This window comes from Jaculus jaculus, chromosome 3 (assembly GCF_020740685.1).
Source record: "Jaculus jaculus isolate mJacJac1 chromosome 3, mJacJac1.mat.Y.cur, whole genome shotgun sequence".
NCBI lineage: Eukaryota > Metazoa > Chordata > Mammalia > Rodentia > Dipodidae > Jaculus > Jaculus jaculus.
In genome coordinates this window covers 79,534,562-79,555,348 of record NC_059104.1, presented here as the reverse complement: position 1 = coordinate 79,555,348, position 20,787 = coordinate 79,534,562, and the positions used below count along the sequence as shown (strand labels likewise).

General features: G+C 41.4%; 1 protein-coding gene across 2 annotated transcripts in view; it reads left to right on the top strand.

Moving 5' to 3' along the window:
- The first annotated feature begins 2,464 nt into the window (after positions 1 to 2,464).
- The window catches only part of Ntm (neurotrimin), a 1,010,787-nt gene continuing 992,464 nt past the window's right edge, over positions 2,465 to 20,787 (top strand). The window contains exon 1 of one of the 2 annotated variants that reach the window (XM_045145449.1): positions 2,465 to 2,855. In XM_045145449.1, coding sequence (XP_045001384.1) covers positions 2,774 to 2,855 — 82 coding nt within the window. In that variant the 5' untranslated portion in view covers positions 2,465 to 2,773. The remainder of the gene's footprint in view (positions 2,856 to 20,787) is intronic. The other variant, XM_045145450.1, reaches the window with a different exon arrangement.

Sequence of the window (20,787 nt, the reverse complement as noted above, 5' to 3'; positions counted from 1 at the left end):
ATGAACCCGCTCTCCATTATCAAGTTACCACCAATCGTGGGCTACAAGAGGGCCAGCACCTATTAAATTCTCTATAAAAAAATAAGGGTTATCCTATTTGTCTGGTGCTAAATTTACTCTCCATTGGAGAACCTGCTTCTCTTTTTCAGATACTAAAGATAGAACCACCCCATCATACCTCAAAAGGGCCCCAGCTGAAACTAAGAATAATTGGTGAAACAAGCATGGGTGCTGTTCTCTTGGTGAACCTGGTACCAGCACAAGGGTGAAGAAGATCGACACAGAAAACAATCAACTCCTACCAAATCAGATATCCTGAGACACAGAGACTCCTAATACCTCATCACTGAAGCAGACCCAAAATGAACCCAAAATGGCTTAGGGAAATTCTGTGGAAGAGGGGGCGGAAAGAATGTCAGAGTCACACATTGGGTCATGATACACAGAGACATTTCTCCTACCTATAACTGTGGGCTAACTCCACAATGCATGACTCATATACCTCAACAAGGAGGGGCCAGGGAGAGGAGGCAGGACTTGGATGAGCCTAACAATGGTACCACCTTGACTGTATTCACTGAACACAAAACTAATTAATAAAAAATAAATTTATTTAAAAAATGGTTATATGTATAGACTCATGAAGTTTAGGGTGAGGACAGTCACCATTGTGAGTGTCCCTGACTTTCTACATTGGGACTGATGACTATCAGTGGCTTTGGTCTGTCATCACCCTGAAGAGAAATGAAGTGGTAGCAAAGGAAACCTCCTCCCGTCCATTCTGCACTGTTGTCACAGCTGCCTCAAAACATTTAATTAAACGTGTCACTATGTGAGCACTGCACAAAAAGACCCATCTGCAGATAAGATTCTTTTCCACTGGGAGTTCATAGTATCAAGGACAGTTGTATGGACATGTGAATTAGAACTTAATGGCATACAAAAGAAAGAAAACATCAGTTAACACAAAACACTTTTACAACAGCAAGAAGACTTGAAGATTGTTCACAGCTCTTTAATTTTATGGACCAGAGGCCAAAGATCACAGAAGGGTTAGGACCTGGCCTCTGGTCTGGATTTGTGAGGAGCCGGTAGGTAGCTTTAGGCCTCAAGTACCCATGTCATGCTGGTGCACACCTCCAGGGGGTGCTGCTATTCTTATCTATTACACAAGAGGAGCAGCAACGCTCAGACATGTGCAAAGTCCCTGTGCCGTTCGGATCTCACCTCACTGCCTATAAACATGAATAGGAAATGTAAACTCTGTTTTGATGCAGTTTAAGAATATATACATTTTTATATAATAAATAATAAATAAATAATAATTCTATGGGGGAAAAGGGAAGTGTATTAATTAGTAGTTGAGATCTGTAAGGATATTTCAAAATATGTACTAAATTGAGTTGGAGTACAGAGGGATCAGAATCACTGAAGGGCTCAATTTTTCAGAATTTTTATTCACTTTATATAACGTGCTTCCCATTATAGGAAGACAGAAAAATGAAACACATCAACTTTCTAGACCCTAGAGTTAGATCTCTGAAGAAATCATTATGTCCATCCAATTATTTCTATTTTCCATTCTTACTAATGCAAGGAGATAAATGTCTACAGTTGCTTGAGAACATTTCATAAGTGCATGCAGAGTAACTGAAAATCCTTCAGCACATCCAACAAATCTGTCGTATGGAAGTTTAAACCACAGATGCTTAAATTGTTCTTTTCTGTGAATCTGAATTGACTGAGGTATTTGGCATGACCTGGGGCATCTATCTCTTTGAACATAGTTTTTTTTTTTATATTTATTTATTTATTTATTTATTTATTTATTTATTTTCTCCACAATCAAGTGGTGGCGGATTGTCTTATCAAATCCCATACACTTTCTCCCTTTCCATGGTATCATGTACACATAGGGGACTTGAGAAAATAAAAAAATAAATGAAAAATAAAGGTGAGACAAGAATTCTGAATAAGGAGTGACAGGAAAGAAAAACTGAAAGTTATTTATCATTTTCAAAGTGACTATGTGGAAAGGTTGATGAGAGGGAGAGGGCAAATCTGTCATTGAATAGTTCCTTCAGTGGGGAAAATAGGAGTGAACAAATGGAATTTGACTCGTTCTTGCAAGTTTCACGGAGCATGAAAATGTCCCTTTAAAATTTCCTGTGAGCTGTGCTGGCAATGGGATTTTTCCAGTGCAAAGGGAATGTGAGTTCAGGAGGCCAGGGAGTGCCAGGGGAAAGGGCTTTTCTGATGCTCAGGGCTCTGAGCCTGTCAGTTTTAAAAATGAAAGTAATATAGAAGGGGCAAAGTGACATTTATCATTCCATCTCTCCGGTTCCTGTCTCTTTAATCAGCTTGATTTGCCCAGCAAATGATTCCTGAGTGTGTGTGTGTGTGTGTGTGTGTGTGTCCCCTCGCGCGCGCGCGCGCGCGCGCGCGCGTGTTTTAGCTCTGTCAATCCTTGGATTAGAACCAATGATTGCAGCTTGTAGGAGGGCTGTCCGGGGCCAGATTGTACAATGTGCCTCCGTGCCAGAGTATGAGTGGAGATAATTACGGAGAAGTCAGACTCTCTCACGCCCTCAGCTTCCTTGTGTCCTTCAGCAAAACAGTGGATTTAAATCTTCTCAGACAAGCTTGAGAGCAACACAATCTATCAAGGGGGAAAAGAAAGAAAGAAAAGCCCAAATCTGACAAAAAAAAAAAAAAAAAAGAAAAAGAAAAAAAGAAAAAAGAAGAAAAAGGCAAAAGAAGAAGGGGAAAAATCATGAAAACCATCCAGGCAAAAATGCACAATTCTATCTCTTGGGCAATCTTCACGGGGCTGGCGGCTCTCTGTCTCTTCCAAGGTAAGACTTGCTTTTGATTTGCCTGAAGTAGACGAGGAATTGGACAGGGGCTGAAGGGAAATCGCTGGCTTCTTGAGTCGGCTCTGCTGCGTGGGTTGCAGGTGGAAGAGGGACCGTTTAAATAGCACGGCAGGGACTTCATCCTCCTGCCCAGGCTGTGAGAATATTGATTTGGTTCTGGTTGCTAGCAGAATGGAGGACTGTATATGCATAAGTAAAATATGTCTCTGCTGCTCCTCTTGGGTCCGTGGCTGTGTGCTGGCTTCCTGGCTACATGCACATCCTTCACGCTTGCACAGCCCAGCACACATGTACGCAGGGGAGCTTAATAGATGGGGAGGGCGGTGAGGTTGTGAATGTGCTGCCGTTGAGACTGGGGAGAAATTATAGGAGGAAACTTTAAATATCGGCCAGTGAACTCACACAGCTTGGTAAAAGAGCAGATGGGGAAAACACATGTTCGAAATAATCAGGTGCCTCCTCTAAGATGCTGGTCAGTGGTCTGGCTTCCGGCAATGAATTGATTCACAGCAGCGTGAACAACTGTGTTAGTTTTGAATGTGTCTGGGGATGTGCTTGTGGCAGGAGCTGGGTGGGTATAGGGGTAACAAGCAAGTAAAAGGGAGTGCAAGCTGCAGTAGGCTCTGAAATTCAGGAAAGCTTCCCTAAGTTGAAAGGGCAGAAGCAATAAGAAGTGAATGCTGATTTTAAGTCTTTTTTTATTAGCGGAGAAGCCAGGCTGCAGTCACTGGGGCCGGCTTGCTCTCTGGCCAGGATGTGCTTTGCTGTTTACTGTGCTGGGGTTCAGTCCATTTGGAATCCACTTCTTCCTTGAGTCTATTTGCTGTACAGTGACCCCCACCCCAGTCCCAGTCATTTGATTCATTCTGGTAAGCCTTTATTAGCTGCTAACCAGCTTGCCCCTCTCTGTCTTTGGGTGTTCTATTTTGCCCCTTTCATATTAAAGATGCCTGAACTGAGAAACTTTGCTCCTCTGGACTATCAGGCTCCCTAGGAGCAGAGCCTGAGGCAGGGAATGAGGGACACAAAGCTGTCTGTCCTATGCAATTGTATTCCCAGAGGAAAGTTCTGTTTGGCAGAGTTAAAAAAAAAAAAAAAAAAAAAAGATGGGAATCCCAAGGCTGCCTGCTCTTCTCTCACTACAGAGTTCTCATGATCTTGTTGAGGTCTGATATCTAGTCCTTTTGACCCTGTCTGAATCCAATCTTTTGGAATAGACTCTGTCCTTTGCAGATTTACTGAAGGCGGACAGAGAGATCAGGCTGAAAAGAATCAAATGTGTATGCACCTTGGCTGGGGCTCAGGAATGAAAGGAAGGGGTACAGAAGGAATCTGCCCATAAGAAGGCCACTGTGGAGGATCTTATTAAGTAGCCACACTGTTACTTGCTGCATTCAACCTGAGGGGATGGTGTCTGGGTCCCACTCTCTCCTATCCCCTGGGGCATTAGAGGGGCATAAGAGTGCCAGAGTCAGTCTAGAGGCATCCTTGGCTGACTCCTCTTACATAACGTGGAGCAACATCAGTGTGTGCGTGTGCGTGCTCATTTGCCCCTGCTTGTTTTAGACAAGCAGGGATTCACACACTGAGACCAGAGGCCTCACAGTGTAAGTGGGAAAATGAGTTCAAAACCAGGCAGAAAAGAGCTTCTTGCTTTCCGACAATAGAAATAGAACCTAACTAGTAAGGTGTGGAGTGAGGGTTCAGAGGGTAAAAGAGGAAAGGTCCCAAATGCTCATTAATTGCCATCTGCCCTGCAATCCTTTCCATTTAGTCTATAACATCAACCTGGAGATAATGGACAAATCTTACCATCAACAGCCCCATTGGTTACATGCCAGCATCCCCAGGGCCCAACTGAATTTACATATAAATTAACATAGAGATTTTTTTTTCAATCAGAAATAAGTGCAGGGAGGCATAATATTTTCTCTTACTTTGAATCACCCATACATGGATAAATAGAAGGCTACACATTCTTCTGTAGGCAACATTTGAGTTTGTAGTCTTGTTTTTATCTTGTGGTTGGAGGGAAGAAGTGACAGGGATATCTCAGACTTGGCCCTTTGCTACCAAATACTGAATTTTCTGAAGAAAATGATAGCTTTATTTGTGCTGGCTGTACTCAGCCAGCTCTAAATAGGCTTCAATGTGTCATAATAGAACAAGGCTGCCCAGTTTTAAGGCAGAGTGACTTCCAGAGACCCCCATACCATATACCAGTGGGGTGCAGAAAAGGTGATGTCTGTTTTCTCTTTCAGGGGAAGGAGGCAGAGTCTGCCAGCTATCTCTTATCAAACTTACAGAATTACTGAGGCAGCCCAGGTCTTGCCTGCAATAATCCACCCCTATTGCATTGACCCAGCAGGACTAGTTAGAATGCAGTACACATTCCAAAGCAATTGTTTCTTCTCCTCTGTTTTTGTTTTAATCTGACTCTTCCAGGGCAGCTACTGAGGGGCTCCCTGCCTCTTTGGAAAGGTATGTGGTGCTAGTGGCAGGTTAGGGACCCCTCCCTGACTTGTTCCTCCCCCAACCAGATCCAGTTGATAGCCTGTGGGAGCTTGTAAGGGAATCCACTGATTAGAGATGCAGGGCCAGGGAGGGGGTGATTAGCTCCCTGGGGCTCAGGTCTGAGATGCTTTAGGGTTGCTTAATTGGAAGCACCATTTTCCTGGGAATGAGAGGGTGGAAGCAGGATTAGGCACTGTCCTTTTGGGCCACCACCCACCTCCTGCCAGGGGAGGATCTGAAGCAATGGCTGGGTATACTGCAGCTTTTCTTTCTCTTTCTAACAAGGAACTATTTCTCCTTCCAGGGATCATTGCTCCCTTCAACACCTTTCTATTAGCACTGCTAGCTTCCTCTCCTACCTTCCTAATTTCCTGTCCTCCCCTCACATCTCACATCAATGAGTCTACTTGCTGGAGATAGAGATAGAGATAGTGCGTTGCTGAAAGGAAGAGTGGCTAAATTCACACTTGCCTTTGCTCAGCATGGCGGCCACAGGTACAAGACCAGCAAAATTCATGCTACTCATGAACAGCACGTGGGTGATCACAGGATCATTCTGAGATGGGAGGGAGATAGATAAAACCAAATAGCATTCACTGACAATATGCAGTAATCAGCTTGGGGTGATGGAAATTGGGGCCTGCTGTGGGCACTACAGATACTTGGAAACATGGCCAAAAACGTGTTGGGGAAACCTTACAAAGTGGCATATGAGTGTCCTGATTGGAACTTCTTCTTTGGAGCATCTTATGGAGCAGCACGGATAGTTCTGTCTTCTCGTCTTCCTGGAGGAAATCTGTCTTAGCCATAGTGCTGGGCCTTTGAGCATTTGCTCAATGATATCAGGCAGCTGGGCAGTGCCAGGCAGGAGAAGCAGGTCTTGCTGCATGAAGGCCATTCTTGGAATTGCAGCTTTCCTTGCAAGCTGCAGCTTGATGCTTATACTCATTGATTTTGGTCTTTTAAAGTTAATATTAGTGCAAGAAGACCTTAATAAGCTGCAGTGGGTAAACCCTGCTTCTGTTCTTTCTCAGCAAGCATCTCCTTTGGTGCTGATGTTAATGAAGGGGTCCTGGTGGGTGACTTTAAAATGTCTATCTAGGGCTGGAGGCTTAGCAGTTAAGGCATTTTCCTGCAAACCAAGGGACCCTGTTTCGATTCCCCAGGACCCACACTAGCCAGATGCACAAGGTGGCCCACTCATCTGGAGTTTGTTTGCAGTGTCTGGAGGCCCTGGTGTGCCCATTTCTCTCTCTCTTCTTCTTTCTATGTTAAATAAAATAAAATAAAATGTGATGTCTAGGTTCCCAGTGGAAAGTGCTCACATCAGGGTTACCTTCTAGAAATTCTTGGGAAATCTTTCCTGTATGTAAGCTGTCTGGCAGTGGCTAGTGCCATTTCTGGCTATGCATCAGGCATGGGTCAGGTGAACCAACTAATCCTTTGGCTGAAATGAGCACACACTATCCCAAGAAGTGGCAGAATTTGTAAGTCCATATGGAACAGATGGTTCTGTCATTTAAAAATCATGCAAAAGAAAGATATTCAGTACCCTTGCTGTCCCATCTTGGTGGAAACACTTTCTGGATAGGAACAGCAGTGCAGGGATTTGGGCATTGCCTATTTATTTATTTGTCTTGAGCTCTTGATCATATTATGCTCACCAATGAGAACACAAAATTTGCTTTATCCTTAGCCTTTACAGAGGTACTATAAACTCTTCAAATCCCCCATGTATAAGTCCACCAGCTGCCAAGCCAGTTCTAGTAGCTTCAGCCCAGCACATGAGGATCTCTGAGCTCAAATTCTCATGAGTTTTCTATAGGGAAAATAATCCTTCCCTCTGTGAGCCTATCTCCCCACCTGTCTGACAGGCTGGGGAGGGACTCCCCTGGGTGTTGTAAGGACTCATTAATGCTTGTAACACTCCAAACATGTGGCGCTAAGTGGAACTCCATGCTGAGGCCGTTGTATTTATGCAGTTTCCTTCATTTCTGCTCTATTGGCTTGTTACATGTTTACTTTATGTCTATAGTCATTTGAGATTCAATAAAAACAAATTAAACATAAAAAGTGAAACATGCAAACATAAGGTAGTTGATGGCTACAGGTCCAGTGGATGCTGCCTCATGGTTCTCCCCACTGCATTCTCTCCTTGGAGTGTATGCACTGTCTTCCGGGAGAGGAGCGGGGGCTCCACAGGAAGCACTCATGGAGCATCTCCCCATCCATTTATGAAAGAAGGCTTCACATGGAGCTATGATGTTAGCAGTGTGATCAGCAGAGAGGAGGAACCTTAGGGTGGGAGAGGATGGGAGCTGGAGTTAAGAGTTTCAATGGGGGTGGGAAGAAGGAACACAGCTCTAGTCTGGATTCACAATGTGTGGGAGCCAAGAAAGCTCTCCTTTGCTTTGACTGATTTGGGTGGTTACCTCTGAGAGCTTTGTGTTGTCTTTCTTTATGTACTTATATATTCGTTTACTTGTGCAACCTTCTAGATAAAGCTCACTCCTGCTATGCCTGCTGAAATTTACAGATTTGAGTGTTCATCCACATTCACTCTCATGCTGTCTTGCTGGTTTCCCTCTCTCTTCAGGGTCTGTTTAACCTCACTTTTCCATGCTTTTCCTTTTCCTTTTCCTTTTTCTCTTTCCCTTTTCCTTCTTCCCATCGTCCTCCCTCTCTCCTCTGGAGCAGTAATTGATCAGCTGACAGATCTGGGTCAAGCTGGCAGGGGTTGCTCTGCTCTGCTTCCTGCAGGCTTGCCTGGAAGGAGGGGAAGAGTCTATCTTCTCAGCTCACAGGAGCCCAGAACACAGGCAGAGCAGGAAGAAGGGAGGGCCAACAGACTGGTGGGTTCAGCCAGTCTGGGATACTATTGATTATAGTCTTCAGCTATTTGGTTTCCCTGACATTCTTATTTTCCATACTCAATTTATGTTTGCCTCTTTTCTGCTTCCCCCCACTCAGTTTTATATTCTACTTCTCCCTCTTTATCTCATGCTTCTTTCTACTTGCCTCTCCTTTTCTCTTCTTTCCACAATCAGATAAGAGATTACATTCTCCTCCATATACTTTATTTTAAAAATATGGCCTTTTGTTTATTTGGAAGAGGAAAATCAGAAACACTGCCAGAACAGCTCTGTTAAGTCATTTGCAAAATACAAAACAAACTACCAAGATTCACATCTTTGCTGAGAAGAGATACTGTCAAGAGTGACTGTCAAGGGAGACTGTTGAGAGAGATTGTCAAGGGAGACTGTTAAGAGACAGAGACTGGAAATAGAGACTATACAGAGACTGTCCAGAGTCTGTCAATAGAAATATTGTCAAGAAAGACTGTCAAGACAGACAAACTATCAAGTAAAGGAGTCAAATATTAGAAAACATATTCTTCACTTGTTACTGAGAATATCTTATGTGATTAAATTTGATTTTCTTCTTCTGCTGCTTTTCTTAAAGCTTCTGTGTGAATATTAGCCTTTACATTAATAAAAGACTGGTTAAAATACCATCTGGCTCTGGCTTTATTTTCTTGTTTTGAAAGTGGCACCAAACACTAGCCTACCTAGCTGCCTGTTGATCCACCGGTTCAATAACCAGTAAGTATGTATTGAATGCCTACTATGCTTCCACCAGTAATGAATGTTCTAGGAACCCAACAATGAACAAAAACAACTGATGGGAAAGACAAAAGATCTATCAAAATCCCAAACTTTCCTTGGCTTGAAGCATGAGGTATAGCAGAAGCAAGAGTAAAAACTCAATGGCAGTTGCTTGTCTTTTCTGCCAATGCTGATGGCATGGTATGAAAGCAACCACTCTTAGCATTTATTTGAGACAGGGAGCCCTGAGTGAGGTTGCACATGGCTGATTCTGTGTTTCTTTAGGCCAGAGACGTTGCCGCATGACACCTGTTGCAGTTTCCTTCTCATTGCTGGCAGAAAGCACCGGACTCAAAGCAACTGATAGTAGGAAAGGGTTTATCTTGGTTTACAAGATCTAGGGAAGCTACATAATGACGGGATAAATAATGGCATGGGAAGGAGTTGGACATCACCGCCTAGCCTAAAGGGCAGACGACAGCAGCAAAATACAGTGGCATAACACCCATAACCTTGTCCCTAATAACCCACCTCCTCCAATAAGGCTCCAGTTCCCAAATTGCACCAGCTGGGGACCCAACATTCAGAAAAGGTGAGTTTATGAGGGACACCTAATTCAAACCACCACATAACCTTTTACAAAAAGAGGCTTGAGGGGCTGGAGAGATTTCTCAGTGGTTAAGGTGCTTGCCTGTGAAGTTTAAGGCCCCATGTTCAATAAAGCTCTCTCCAGATTGCATGTAAGCCAGATGCACAAAGTGATGCACATGCAAGGTCATGCATGTGCACCAGGTGGTGTGAATGTCTAGAGTTCAATTGCAGTGGTTGAGACTCTGGTGCACCAATTCCCTCTCTCTCTCTCTCTTTCTCTCTAACTCTCTAAAATTAAAAATAAAATAAAACAAGCTTGTGGAAGTCTGACAAGTTATATTCAGTCTATTGATGTTGAAGTTAAAAGCTGGTGAGAGTCAAGTGGCCTTGTAACCATTTCCTTATGCCATTGAATAATTGGTGATTCTTAACAGCACTACCCCAGTCCAGCCACACCACCTCCTCCATGCCCTCATTTCTGCACAGCTCATGAAGGCCAAAGAAGATAAGGGGAGGGTAGTTGTGATAAGACCAGGGAAGAATTTACCACCAGCAGCTCAACTGGGTGAGGTAAATGCTGCCTGGCTTCTGTGTGGGATTCACATTTTCCTCCCCTTGCTACCTAGTCATTCTACCCTAATTTAGGTTCTGAGGATAATACAAATGCTTCCTTAATGGAAGAGATTTATTTGTTATCTTTTGGTGCTATTCAGTGTCTGGAAGAACTACCTAGTTGGTCTATGAAGCCATTTTCTCTTAATCTACACCTTGTGTTTTCATCTGCATGTGTCTAGAGGAGGCAAAGATTCTCTTGTGCCTGCACTGTACCCCATAGGTACAAACCAAGTTCATTAAGTGTCTGCTTCTACCAGCATGGTACTAATGATGACCCTTAGGTTTTCGCATGACCAAAACTTTTTTCTAGGTCCATGAGTCTTCCAAATCTAACAATCCAAGTCAATTATAATTCTACTGACCCTGTCCTAGAAGCAATAAAGCCCATCAGGGACAGATGCTCTAGTTGCAATGTTCTCTGACTCTAAACAAGTCATTGACAAACTATTGAATCACCTGGAAAGCTTTATAAAATGTCATTGTTCAGACTTTATCACAGATCTGTCAGATCTCTTTGTGATATGATCCAACATTGATATTTTTTCAAGCTCTCCAAGATGATAACCCAGAGCAAGGATGAAAAACATTCAATAAAACCATCTGAACATATTCAGTACCCTTGAGTAAGACATATCCCCTATATAAACTTTAGCCTTTTTCTTTTCTACTCCTAAAGAAAACAGTTAGACTAAAAAATTTTGAAGTTTCATTCCTTCTTCTGCATGTGGCAATTCTACACATAGTCTTTTTGAGTATAGTTATTGATAGGTAGTAGTGCTGGAAGAAATCTTCAGAACTAGTTTCTGCCTGTAGAAAGCGAAGAATATAAACAGTCACAGGTGGGTGAGCACAGTCAAGTGATGTGCATGTGCACAGAGCCCCACACTGTGCCCTGTGTATGGCATCGTCTGTCCACATATGCCCACATTTATTTGTTTGTAAAGTATTTTTACAGTGCAAGGAAAGTATTAACTGTTACAGCTCTTCAGGCAAAGGGAATAAAGAAAGATAATGACTCCTAATTGATCCATCTCTAAGTATGCCTACAAAAGAAATTCATAAGGTTTTTGAATGAAGGTCAAGAATGCATTCGTTTGAGCTGCTGTGAGCCTTAGAAAATACTCTTTACTCACAGGTGGGGATTGAGCTTTCCCCGTGCTTTTTTTCCTTCTCCCCAGGAGTTGGTTACCCCACAGAACTGTTTATATTCTTCTCCTTCCCCATGGTCAATGAAACACACGTTATGCCTCCCCAGCAAAGCTGCAGGTTCAGGTGTTAGGTGGTTGTGCTGTAGGCTCTGCTCTCCAGGTCAAATGTGCATGGCATGAAAAGTTTATTGCTTTCTGATAAAATCAGAAGTTCTGAAAGGCGCAGATTTGTGCCAAATTTAGTCAATGGGTAACCGACAAGACCATTTGGCAACCCAAAGAATTCACTCTTCTGTGTCAGACAAAACCAGAGCCATACAACCAGCTCAGGTCCACAAGAACATCCAAGACAATTTACTACACCTTCTGTCTGAGCTCAGGCACCTCCACACAGCTGTTTTAATTGCCAATAATGGAAAACATGTACCTTTTTTCTGATAATCTGCTGTGTGTGACTGTTGGATTATAAGAAGACAGGAAGGTGAAAAGGAGAAAGAGATGAGGTAGGGGGAGCTCTACCTTCCTGTAGTTCTAGTCATTTTCACCTTGTAATATACTTGCTTCACTATCAGACTGGGTCTAATCCATATCTTGGCCACTTATTTTGAGACTTATGGCTCCATTTGAATCAACACTTATGTTTTCTATTTTCTTGCAGCACTGGGGAGTAAACTGAGCTGCATTCACAACACTTGAATTACCCTTTATATGACTCAGTTTTCTTGTCAATAAATAGAATAGTCATAGATCTTACTTTATAAAGCTGCTAGGAAAACTAAATCACTTAATGCAGATAAAGTGCTTGGATGCCACTTGGCACACAATAAGTAACCAATAATATGACCACTATAGGTGTCCACAGGACAGTACACTGTCATGAGACAGGCTCCATTTCTCTTAAATTTCCTCTCAGATATTTGGAAGTATGAGTCCTTTCCCCCTATATCTTATCTCCACTAGGTTAAATATTTTATTATACCTTTGTCATTTTCTATAAACCATCCATACTTGAGCATTAATTGTTCTTCTCTAGTTATTCTGGCTCTTCTATATGAATCTTCTTTTGTTCATGGTGGTAGGGACTTAATCCAGAGTATGATGCATGCAAGGCGAGAACTCTGTTACTAAGCCACTTCTCATCTATTTATTTTGTGTTCTTCTTAAAGTGTCTTTTCCTCAGTGTGTCTGAGTCCATAACCTCTTCTGACTCCAAATCCAGGCAGAACGGAGCCTCAGTGCCTTAGTGAGGCATGGGAATCCTAAGAGTGTGGCCTTAGTTCACATCTCTCCCCCTAACCCCCTACACTCTCCACTCAGTGGACTTCTTGAGTTTTCTGTAGTTGTCCCCACTAGATCCATGCCCTCTGTCCTTTGTGGTCAGGTTGCACCTGAGAGAACACTGCATCAGAGGGAGCACTAGGGACAAGGAGGATAAAATGAAGATGAGAACAAAGTGGCTGCATAGACATAGTTTGATGGTGAAGAGGGAGTAGAATGTTTCCTTTCTGACTTTTCAAATCTCTCATCTCCTCCTTCTTCCCAAGTTTCCTACTAGAGCTGCTGATTCTCCTTCTGAACAATGAAGATGCAGCTTGGCCCAGATATGGGCAGGATGGAGAGCTTTTCCCATGGTGCATTCAGTGTTGCTTCCTTAGCTGTATGAACCATTTGGCTAATGCTAAAAATAAGTAAGAATTAACTAATTGTTTCTTTTTTTCCCTTTACCTGACGATTTCTTATGCAAGAATCTAAACACCTTATCATTATTCTTATTACATTTTATACACTCTTAAAACCTGATGGAAGTTGTCAATAAAAATAAATTATTAAAAAACATGATCAGCATTCAAACAATTTTTTTATTCTTTAAAACATTTTTATTGATTTATGAATAGAAAGACAGACTAAGAAAGAGGAGGAGAGAGGGAGAGAGAGAGAAAGTGAGAGTGAGAGAGAGAGAGGAAGAGGTAGAGATACAGAGAGAGAGAGAGAGAGAGAGAGAGAGAGAGAGAGAGAGAGAGAGAGAGAATGGACATGCCAAGGCCACCTGCCTCTGCAAAAGTATACCAGATACATGTGCCATTTTGTGTGTCTGACTTCTGGGTTTATGTGGACACTAAGGAATTGAACCCAACTCATCAGGACTTTGCAAGCAAGCACCTTTAACTCCTGAGCCATCTCTTTATCCTTCAAACAATTTAATCATTGATTCCTGCATTTTTTTACAGACTTCTAAAATTCTGAGATATTTTGTATTTCTCTTGCCCTATTTCCCTCCCCAGGCAGCAAATGATCTTTACCAATTCCTGCACAGCAAGCCTGGGGCTTCCCAGTGACCCCACATCCCTCACTCTAGAGTTGTACTTCCCATCCTGGTTGTCCATAACAGTTACTTTTGGAGAATATTGCAAGCAGATGCTTAGGTCTGTCTCTTATTCTGCATTGGCCAGAGTAGACAAGGTCATCTCTGAAAGGAACAAGCAACATTCTATTGTGTAGGTATAGTAAGAACGGCCAACATTAACCTTTGTTCACAGTTGATAAACTCTGTTAGAAGGAACTTTATTATTTTTGTAGGCATTTTGATGCCTTCTGAACATCAGCTCTGCTCTCTTTACAAATGATACTATTAAATTTTTACAGGTGCCAATATGCCTATTTAAAATACCTCTCAGAGTCCCCTGTAGCTGGCTATTAGAATAGATAAATATTCTTCCATCTATTATTATCTTCTATTTCAGGCTAACAACATATTAGCACAAGATTACTGATGAGGCTGAAGGGGCTGTCATCAGATGACCCATGCTTTCTGATCCTTGTCATTTTGTTTGGTGACTGAGTTATTGGGGCTTTGCATGGTGGTAAAGGAGTCGGTATGCCAACAGGAAGAGTAGCACACATTAGGGTGGCAGGACAGGAAGCTTAGGTGAAACCATATATCTTGCTGCTTTAGTAAATCACAACAGTTGGGTCTGGGTTGTTCAGCACAGTTTAAGTTCAGTCTAATGGAGGGGTCCATGTTCAAAAAGGCAGTAGCTACATCAGCATTCAAATGAATGTTTCTAGCTTTATTGTTACTGATGAGAAAACATCACCAGTTAATAAGGTTTCTCTTACTTTCAGTTGAATACAGTGCTAATGAACTCTGTTGCTCCCACCTTACCTTTGATTTTTGAAGGTATCAGAACCCAAGTAAGACTGTACAATCCATTTTCCAAGGGACAACTATTATAGACCCTCTTTATGTTATCCTGCCTTACTTAGTTCCTCCTGTGCCAACCACACAACACAGTGTACAGACCTCTAATCATTCCGATCATTATCTTCTGAACATGTCTCAAGTGATAACAATCAACTACAAAGTTATTATCTGACAGAGTGTTCTTGGCATAATATGATCAGCAGAGCACCAATACGTAGAAAACTGTGGACATTATAGTTACATAGTTCTACTAAATACTTGTGATAGTTTCCTTTATTTATTTTTGACATATATCATGCCATTGGCTCAAATTGATGCTGTCCACATAGCTTTCACAAAATAAGCTCCCTTCTCCTTCCTTAAAGTTGATTTACTTTAAATGTTTTCAGTTTTATTGCCCTTAAACCTGTTATTTAAATCCATGTGGACATGTGTGGGATCATCGTTGGGTCACTGGGAAAGGAAGCAGCCTTGAGATGTCTACTCCTTTTGGGTTAATGATTTGAAAAGCCACATAGTCCACTTAGGCATATGGCTGTTGTTACTTATATTTGTGCTTCATTCATTCCATAATTGTTCATTATTACCCTACTGTGTTCTGGACAAATTAGCTCAGCAATTATAATTCTTACATATCACAAAACAGACAACTCAATACAATGTGATGAGGGCTATGACAAAGCCAGTTAGATTTTCTGTGGCAGCATTGACAACTTCCCTGGAGAAGCAGTTGAAGCTGAAAGAGGAAGATGAGTACATTCAGAGGTGTGATAGGAAGGATGAGTTCACAAGCAGCAGAAGCTGTACTTGCTCAGTTTAGAAGCAAGTCAGAATAAGAATTCAGGATTTCTAATCAGCCTATCTCTGTGTGGCTTGAAGGATGAGGTTAGAAGAGAAAAATGTAGAAGGAAGACAATCGGAGAGGAGAGACAGCCAGAGGTCAGGACTTTAATGCCTTCTTTCTTGGTTAATTTATTTGATTCTTTATTTTTGCAACAAGGTCTCATGCAGCTTAGGTTAGCTTGAAGCTAATTATGTAGCTGAGATTGTCCTTGAACTCTGCATTATCCTGTTTTTGCCTTGTTCTTACTGAAGTTTTTCAACTGAAGAAAGGGTCATAACAGGATCAGACTTTCAAAAGCTATATTTGAGATTACTAGAATATTAAAAGGGCACTCTATTTATTATGAATGATTAAAAGTTGGCAAGGCTACCATGAAGGTGGTTTGGAGAGATCTAGCCAATTAGGTATGAGGCCACCTCCACATGACAGTTGCAGAGATGGGGAGCCATATACTCTTCTAGAGGTATAAAGGGAGGAGTGCCAAGAGCTGCAGTTAGACTGGAGGTTGAACTTCATTCACATGGGGCCTTTAGTTTGGGGATGGATGGCTCAGCTTTGGATTTAGGTGACAAATTCCAGAGTTTATGGGTTTCCAAAAAGCTCCCCAGATGTTCTGGAGCTCTGAGAAGATCCCTGGTCCTGAAAAAAAGTCCTTCAACACAGATAGAGTGAGTCAGCAAGGAAAAGAATTCAGCATGTATGGTCAGAAATGAGGACAGGACACTGACACTAAGGTTGGAAATATATGAGATTTGTCAGATGAAGGAGATGAACAAGAATGGCAACAAACACACATGTGAGGAAAATCCAAACAGTAGGTTATTATGGAGGGCAAACAATGAAAGATTTGGGTAGGTAGAAATATTAGCAGTGTCAAATACTCCTAAATGATCAAAAAATGGTACACAAAGTGTTAATGATATCTTCTATCCCATTGGGAGGACAGTTCTTCAGGACGAGACATTGGATGGGAGATAGGAAGAAGTAGAATCATAAAATGTAATATAATTGGGTTGGAGAGATGGCTCAGCAGTTAAGGTTGAGTTATGTTTACCAAACCTAATGACCCTGGTTCAATTCCTCAATACCCAAGTAAAGCCAGATATACAATGAACAAATAAACATGCATTAATACCACAAACACATACACAGGACAAAAGATGTTATAATTATGTTAAATGAATTTCTGTTAAAGAACAGAGAAGAGGAAGACAAAAACAAGAGGGAAGGAAAGAAAATAGGGAAATAAAGGAAAACTACAGATTGAAAGGATGTTGTTGCTTCTCTAAGATTGGAAAGATGTGTTTTAATGCTAGGGCCAAGGAGCAAGAAAGGGGAAATAGGATTTGAGGAAAGAAAGGCCTAACCAAGTGAGTTCTTCATGGATATGAGTCTGTGGAGAGCACAGTTAAAGACTGAGCCTCCAAAGATCAAATTCTACTCCTATTCCAAGTAAGGAAGGAGAAACATATTTGAGAATATCCATTATGATTGGATTCAGCTCTTATTCAATAAAAGTGTCTTAAATAAGATATAAACTTATTCTCTGTTTTAAAATTTGTCTGCCTTGTCTGTTTCAAGGCAGTGTGGTATTCCTAAAAGTCAATGTCCCCTCCTTTCTGTCACATGGATCTGCTGTCTGTGACTGTGACTCCTAGGTAGTACATGTCAGCGTCTGTGAGCCAGATATAGGCCATGGGAAGAGATGAAGAAGTAGGGGCAGAATTCGGAGGGCCCTGTCTCCTGGAAACCCTCCCAGGGCACTCTTGTACACATTCAATACATATTGTGTTGGTAAAGATGTGGAGAAGACAAAAACCTACATGTTGGTGGGGATATAAAATGGTGTTGCCACCATGAAAACAGTAGGGAATTCATCAAAAGCCTAAGCATGAAATTTCTGTATGACCCAATAATTTTGTTCCTGGATATATGCTCCCAAATAATTGAAAACAGAGATTCAAACAGGTACATCAATATTCCCAACAGCAAAATATCTGCTATAGCTCAAAGATTGAAACAACCTCAAAAGCCCATCAATGGATGAACAGATAAAAGAATGTGACATAGACATAGACAGAGAATAGAAGGTTATTTGGCCTTCCAAAAAATATATTCTGACACATGCAACAAAATATATGTATTCCAAGAACATATTCAGTGAAGCAAGCCTCATACAAAAACACTAACCTTGGATGAGTCAACTAACAAGAAGTTTTGAGACTAGGGAAATTCATAGAGACTATCAGGGACCAGGAGGAAGAGAAGAGGAATCTAATTGGGTACAAAGTTCTGCTTAGGATGGTGAGGTCCTAGAAATGGATGACTTAGTAACTACACAATATTGTAAGCATAGTCAAATCCACTGAATTATACACTAAATTTGTCAAAATGATAACTGTGATGTTATGCAATGAAGAAATATGAAAATAAAAAGAGGTAATTAACTGTCCTTAGCCCAGTACGGGTACAAGTAAATTTTTAAGCATAAGGGGGAAGACAAAGAATTTCCATTTAGTGGCTTTTATTTTCCCTAAGAACAATGTAGATGAAATAGTGTTTTTGCACATATGATTGTTCAAGCCACAGCATGTGTCCAGATATGTATAGATTGATATCCATTAGAAAGCAAAGAAGGACTGAAAGACATGCTTGAGGGATGAGGGAGAAAGCTGACAAGGGAACCCAAAGGACACCATGTACTGTCAATCATTTTCCTTCATAACATGATCTTTTCTCTAGTTTTTAAAAATATTATGTGCTCTCCCCCCTCCTTTTTCCTGCACTTCCTTTTCTAATTCTGACCTTGCCACTTAAGACCATCTCCCCAACAGGTTTGGAGCTCTGGGCCTATTCCTTTTTTGAGTTGACTCCAGCCCTCTCACAAATTAGAAAACTATATTTCATACTTCACAGTTTACAGGGCATACCTACATGTAAGATATATTTAATAATATCCATATCAATCACATTCTTACCTCAGTCCTATCTTTAAGTGTAATTTCAAGAGATGAGGTTTTCCCCCCAAGCCTTTATTTTCCTTATCTGCATACCTCCTCGGAATACCATTTTTATATGAGTTGAATTACATTTGTGAAACCTTCTGTCACTTGGTACATATTGGAAGACATAAAACCAAAATGGATGAGATGTACCAAGTGGAGCTGGTACTTGCAACCATTCTTTTTGCTTGGGTATCCTTGGTTCTGTCCTTTTTGGGAGTGAAGGGCCTTTCCAGTGTTGCTGAGCCTCGGCCACTTGCTCTAACATCGTCCTCACTGTGCCCTCAGCCCCTGATCACTGAGCTGATTCTGTCTCAACTCAGTGTCTTTGATGCTTTCCTCCAGGACCGTACTCCTACAGGATGAGCAGAGTGGGCTCTGCACCTTAATGTTGTGCTGGTGGAATAAACAAGTTCTGAAAAAGGTCTTAAAAGGCTGAAAGCCACAAATTTCCCTGATGAGATTCTAATTCACCATTAGTACACTTAGTGTTCATGAAGATCAGTATGTCTGACCTGTACTGAGAATTGAGGTCTGTGACATATAATGTCACTAGAGTACTGATCTCCAATTGAAGTTTCTGGAGTATAAAGCATGGGGCTAGACCTGTTTCAGCAATGCCTTCAGATGATCATCACTAATTTTTGTGTCTGGCATGCATGCATATTTGTATGCAGCTTCATATATGTGTTGGCACACATGTGTATGCAGGTACAAGTGTGTGAAAATGCATGTAGAAGTCAGAGGAAAACCTTCAGTGTCATCTTTGAGAAATTCGTCTGTATTCTTTGATACAGGGCTCTCATTGGCCTGGAGCTCACCAATTATGCTAGGCTGGCAGGACACCCCGGGACATTCATGTTTCCACCTCCCAAGCCCTGGGGTCACAGGTTCACACAACCACACCCAACATTTATATGCCTCTTGGGGATTAGAATAAAGCTCTCATACTTTTGTGAGGCAAGCATGTCACCAAGCAAAGTATCTCTCTAGCCCCACTCACAAATTTTGAAAACTCTTGACTTACAGGAGTTGAGAAACATAAATTGAGGGAGGTCTAACTGCAGACTAATCATAGGCCCAAGCAGTAGAATTAAGAGGAAATAGAAGTTGTGAACCCGCCTCTGAGAGGTGCACTAGTCCATTTTCAATGGCTATGTCAAAATATTTGACTAGGTACTTCAAAAGAAAAAAAGAGACTTACTTCAATGCAGACTAGAGATTTAAAATTGGGTGGCTTGACTTATTTTCAGCCCCTGGCTAGGGCCCTGCAGCTACAGTGCATCTTTATGGTTGGAGCCATACTAAGTAAGCTTATCAGGGTACTAAATCTTGTGGTGAAGCCAAAAACCAGATGGACTGAGGGACCAAATCCATTTTATCATAGAAACCCACTCTTGTAGAGATGGGCATACTCTATGATACCAAATCAATGTCTCCTGAGAGATGCATACCCAGTGACCTAACCACTTCCTATTTATTCCCATACCTTACAGGCTTCAAAGTCAATGGGGTTTCTGGAACATAAAACTTTGTGGGTGTACTCAAACCATTTCCAAATCAGAGCAGAAGTGGTTTCAATTCTTTCAGGTAATCTTCACCCTAGGGAAAGGCCACCAACAGGTACAAAGGTACAAAGGAATCACTTGAACACTGGATGAAGTTATATAAGTTAATGAAGACTCCCATTTGTTAACCAGTTTAGTAAATAGAAATCCAGCAAGCTTGACAAACTTAAATTCATGATGATAATTATATAATACACATCCTTACCCTGAAAAACATTTGTTAATTCTTTGAAATTCAAATTTAATTGTATATCTTAGTTTTTTTGTTATTGTTTTTGTTTTTATCTGGTACCTTACCTTTTAATAAATACCTTTATTGGAATCAGTGTATAAAAGGTAGAAATGAGTTTTAGTAGATTATTTATTTACTTTTTATTTACATATGATTTGGGGGGAAAGAAAAGGAGTGGTTTCTATTGTTTTTGACTCATTGTATTATTTGTAAGATCCATACTTGGAAAGAGAGAGACAGGAAATAGAATGGTGCTTGAAAGTAGACCAACTACCACATACTAGAAAGTTCCTTTCCTCAGTAGCAATAACTGAACTGCTTTTATGGTCAAGGCCCTGACTCCAAATTGCTTCGACAGCATGATGAAGCCACTTTCTATGGATATCATATTCTCTCCTTAGCCTAGCTACTGGCCAAGTTTCCTATAGCCACTGTCTTATCTTGCTCTGGTGACCAGATGCCTACTCAGAAGTTGGGATGGTAGAATTGTGACAGGAGAATGCAAATGATCAATTCCTAACAAAGTGCAGTTGAAGAACCACTTGCTGACCGAACCATGTGCCAGTGCCAAGAATATGTCCAGTTTCAGC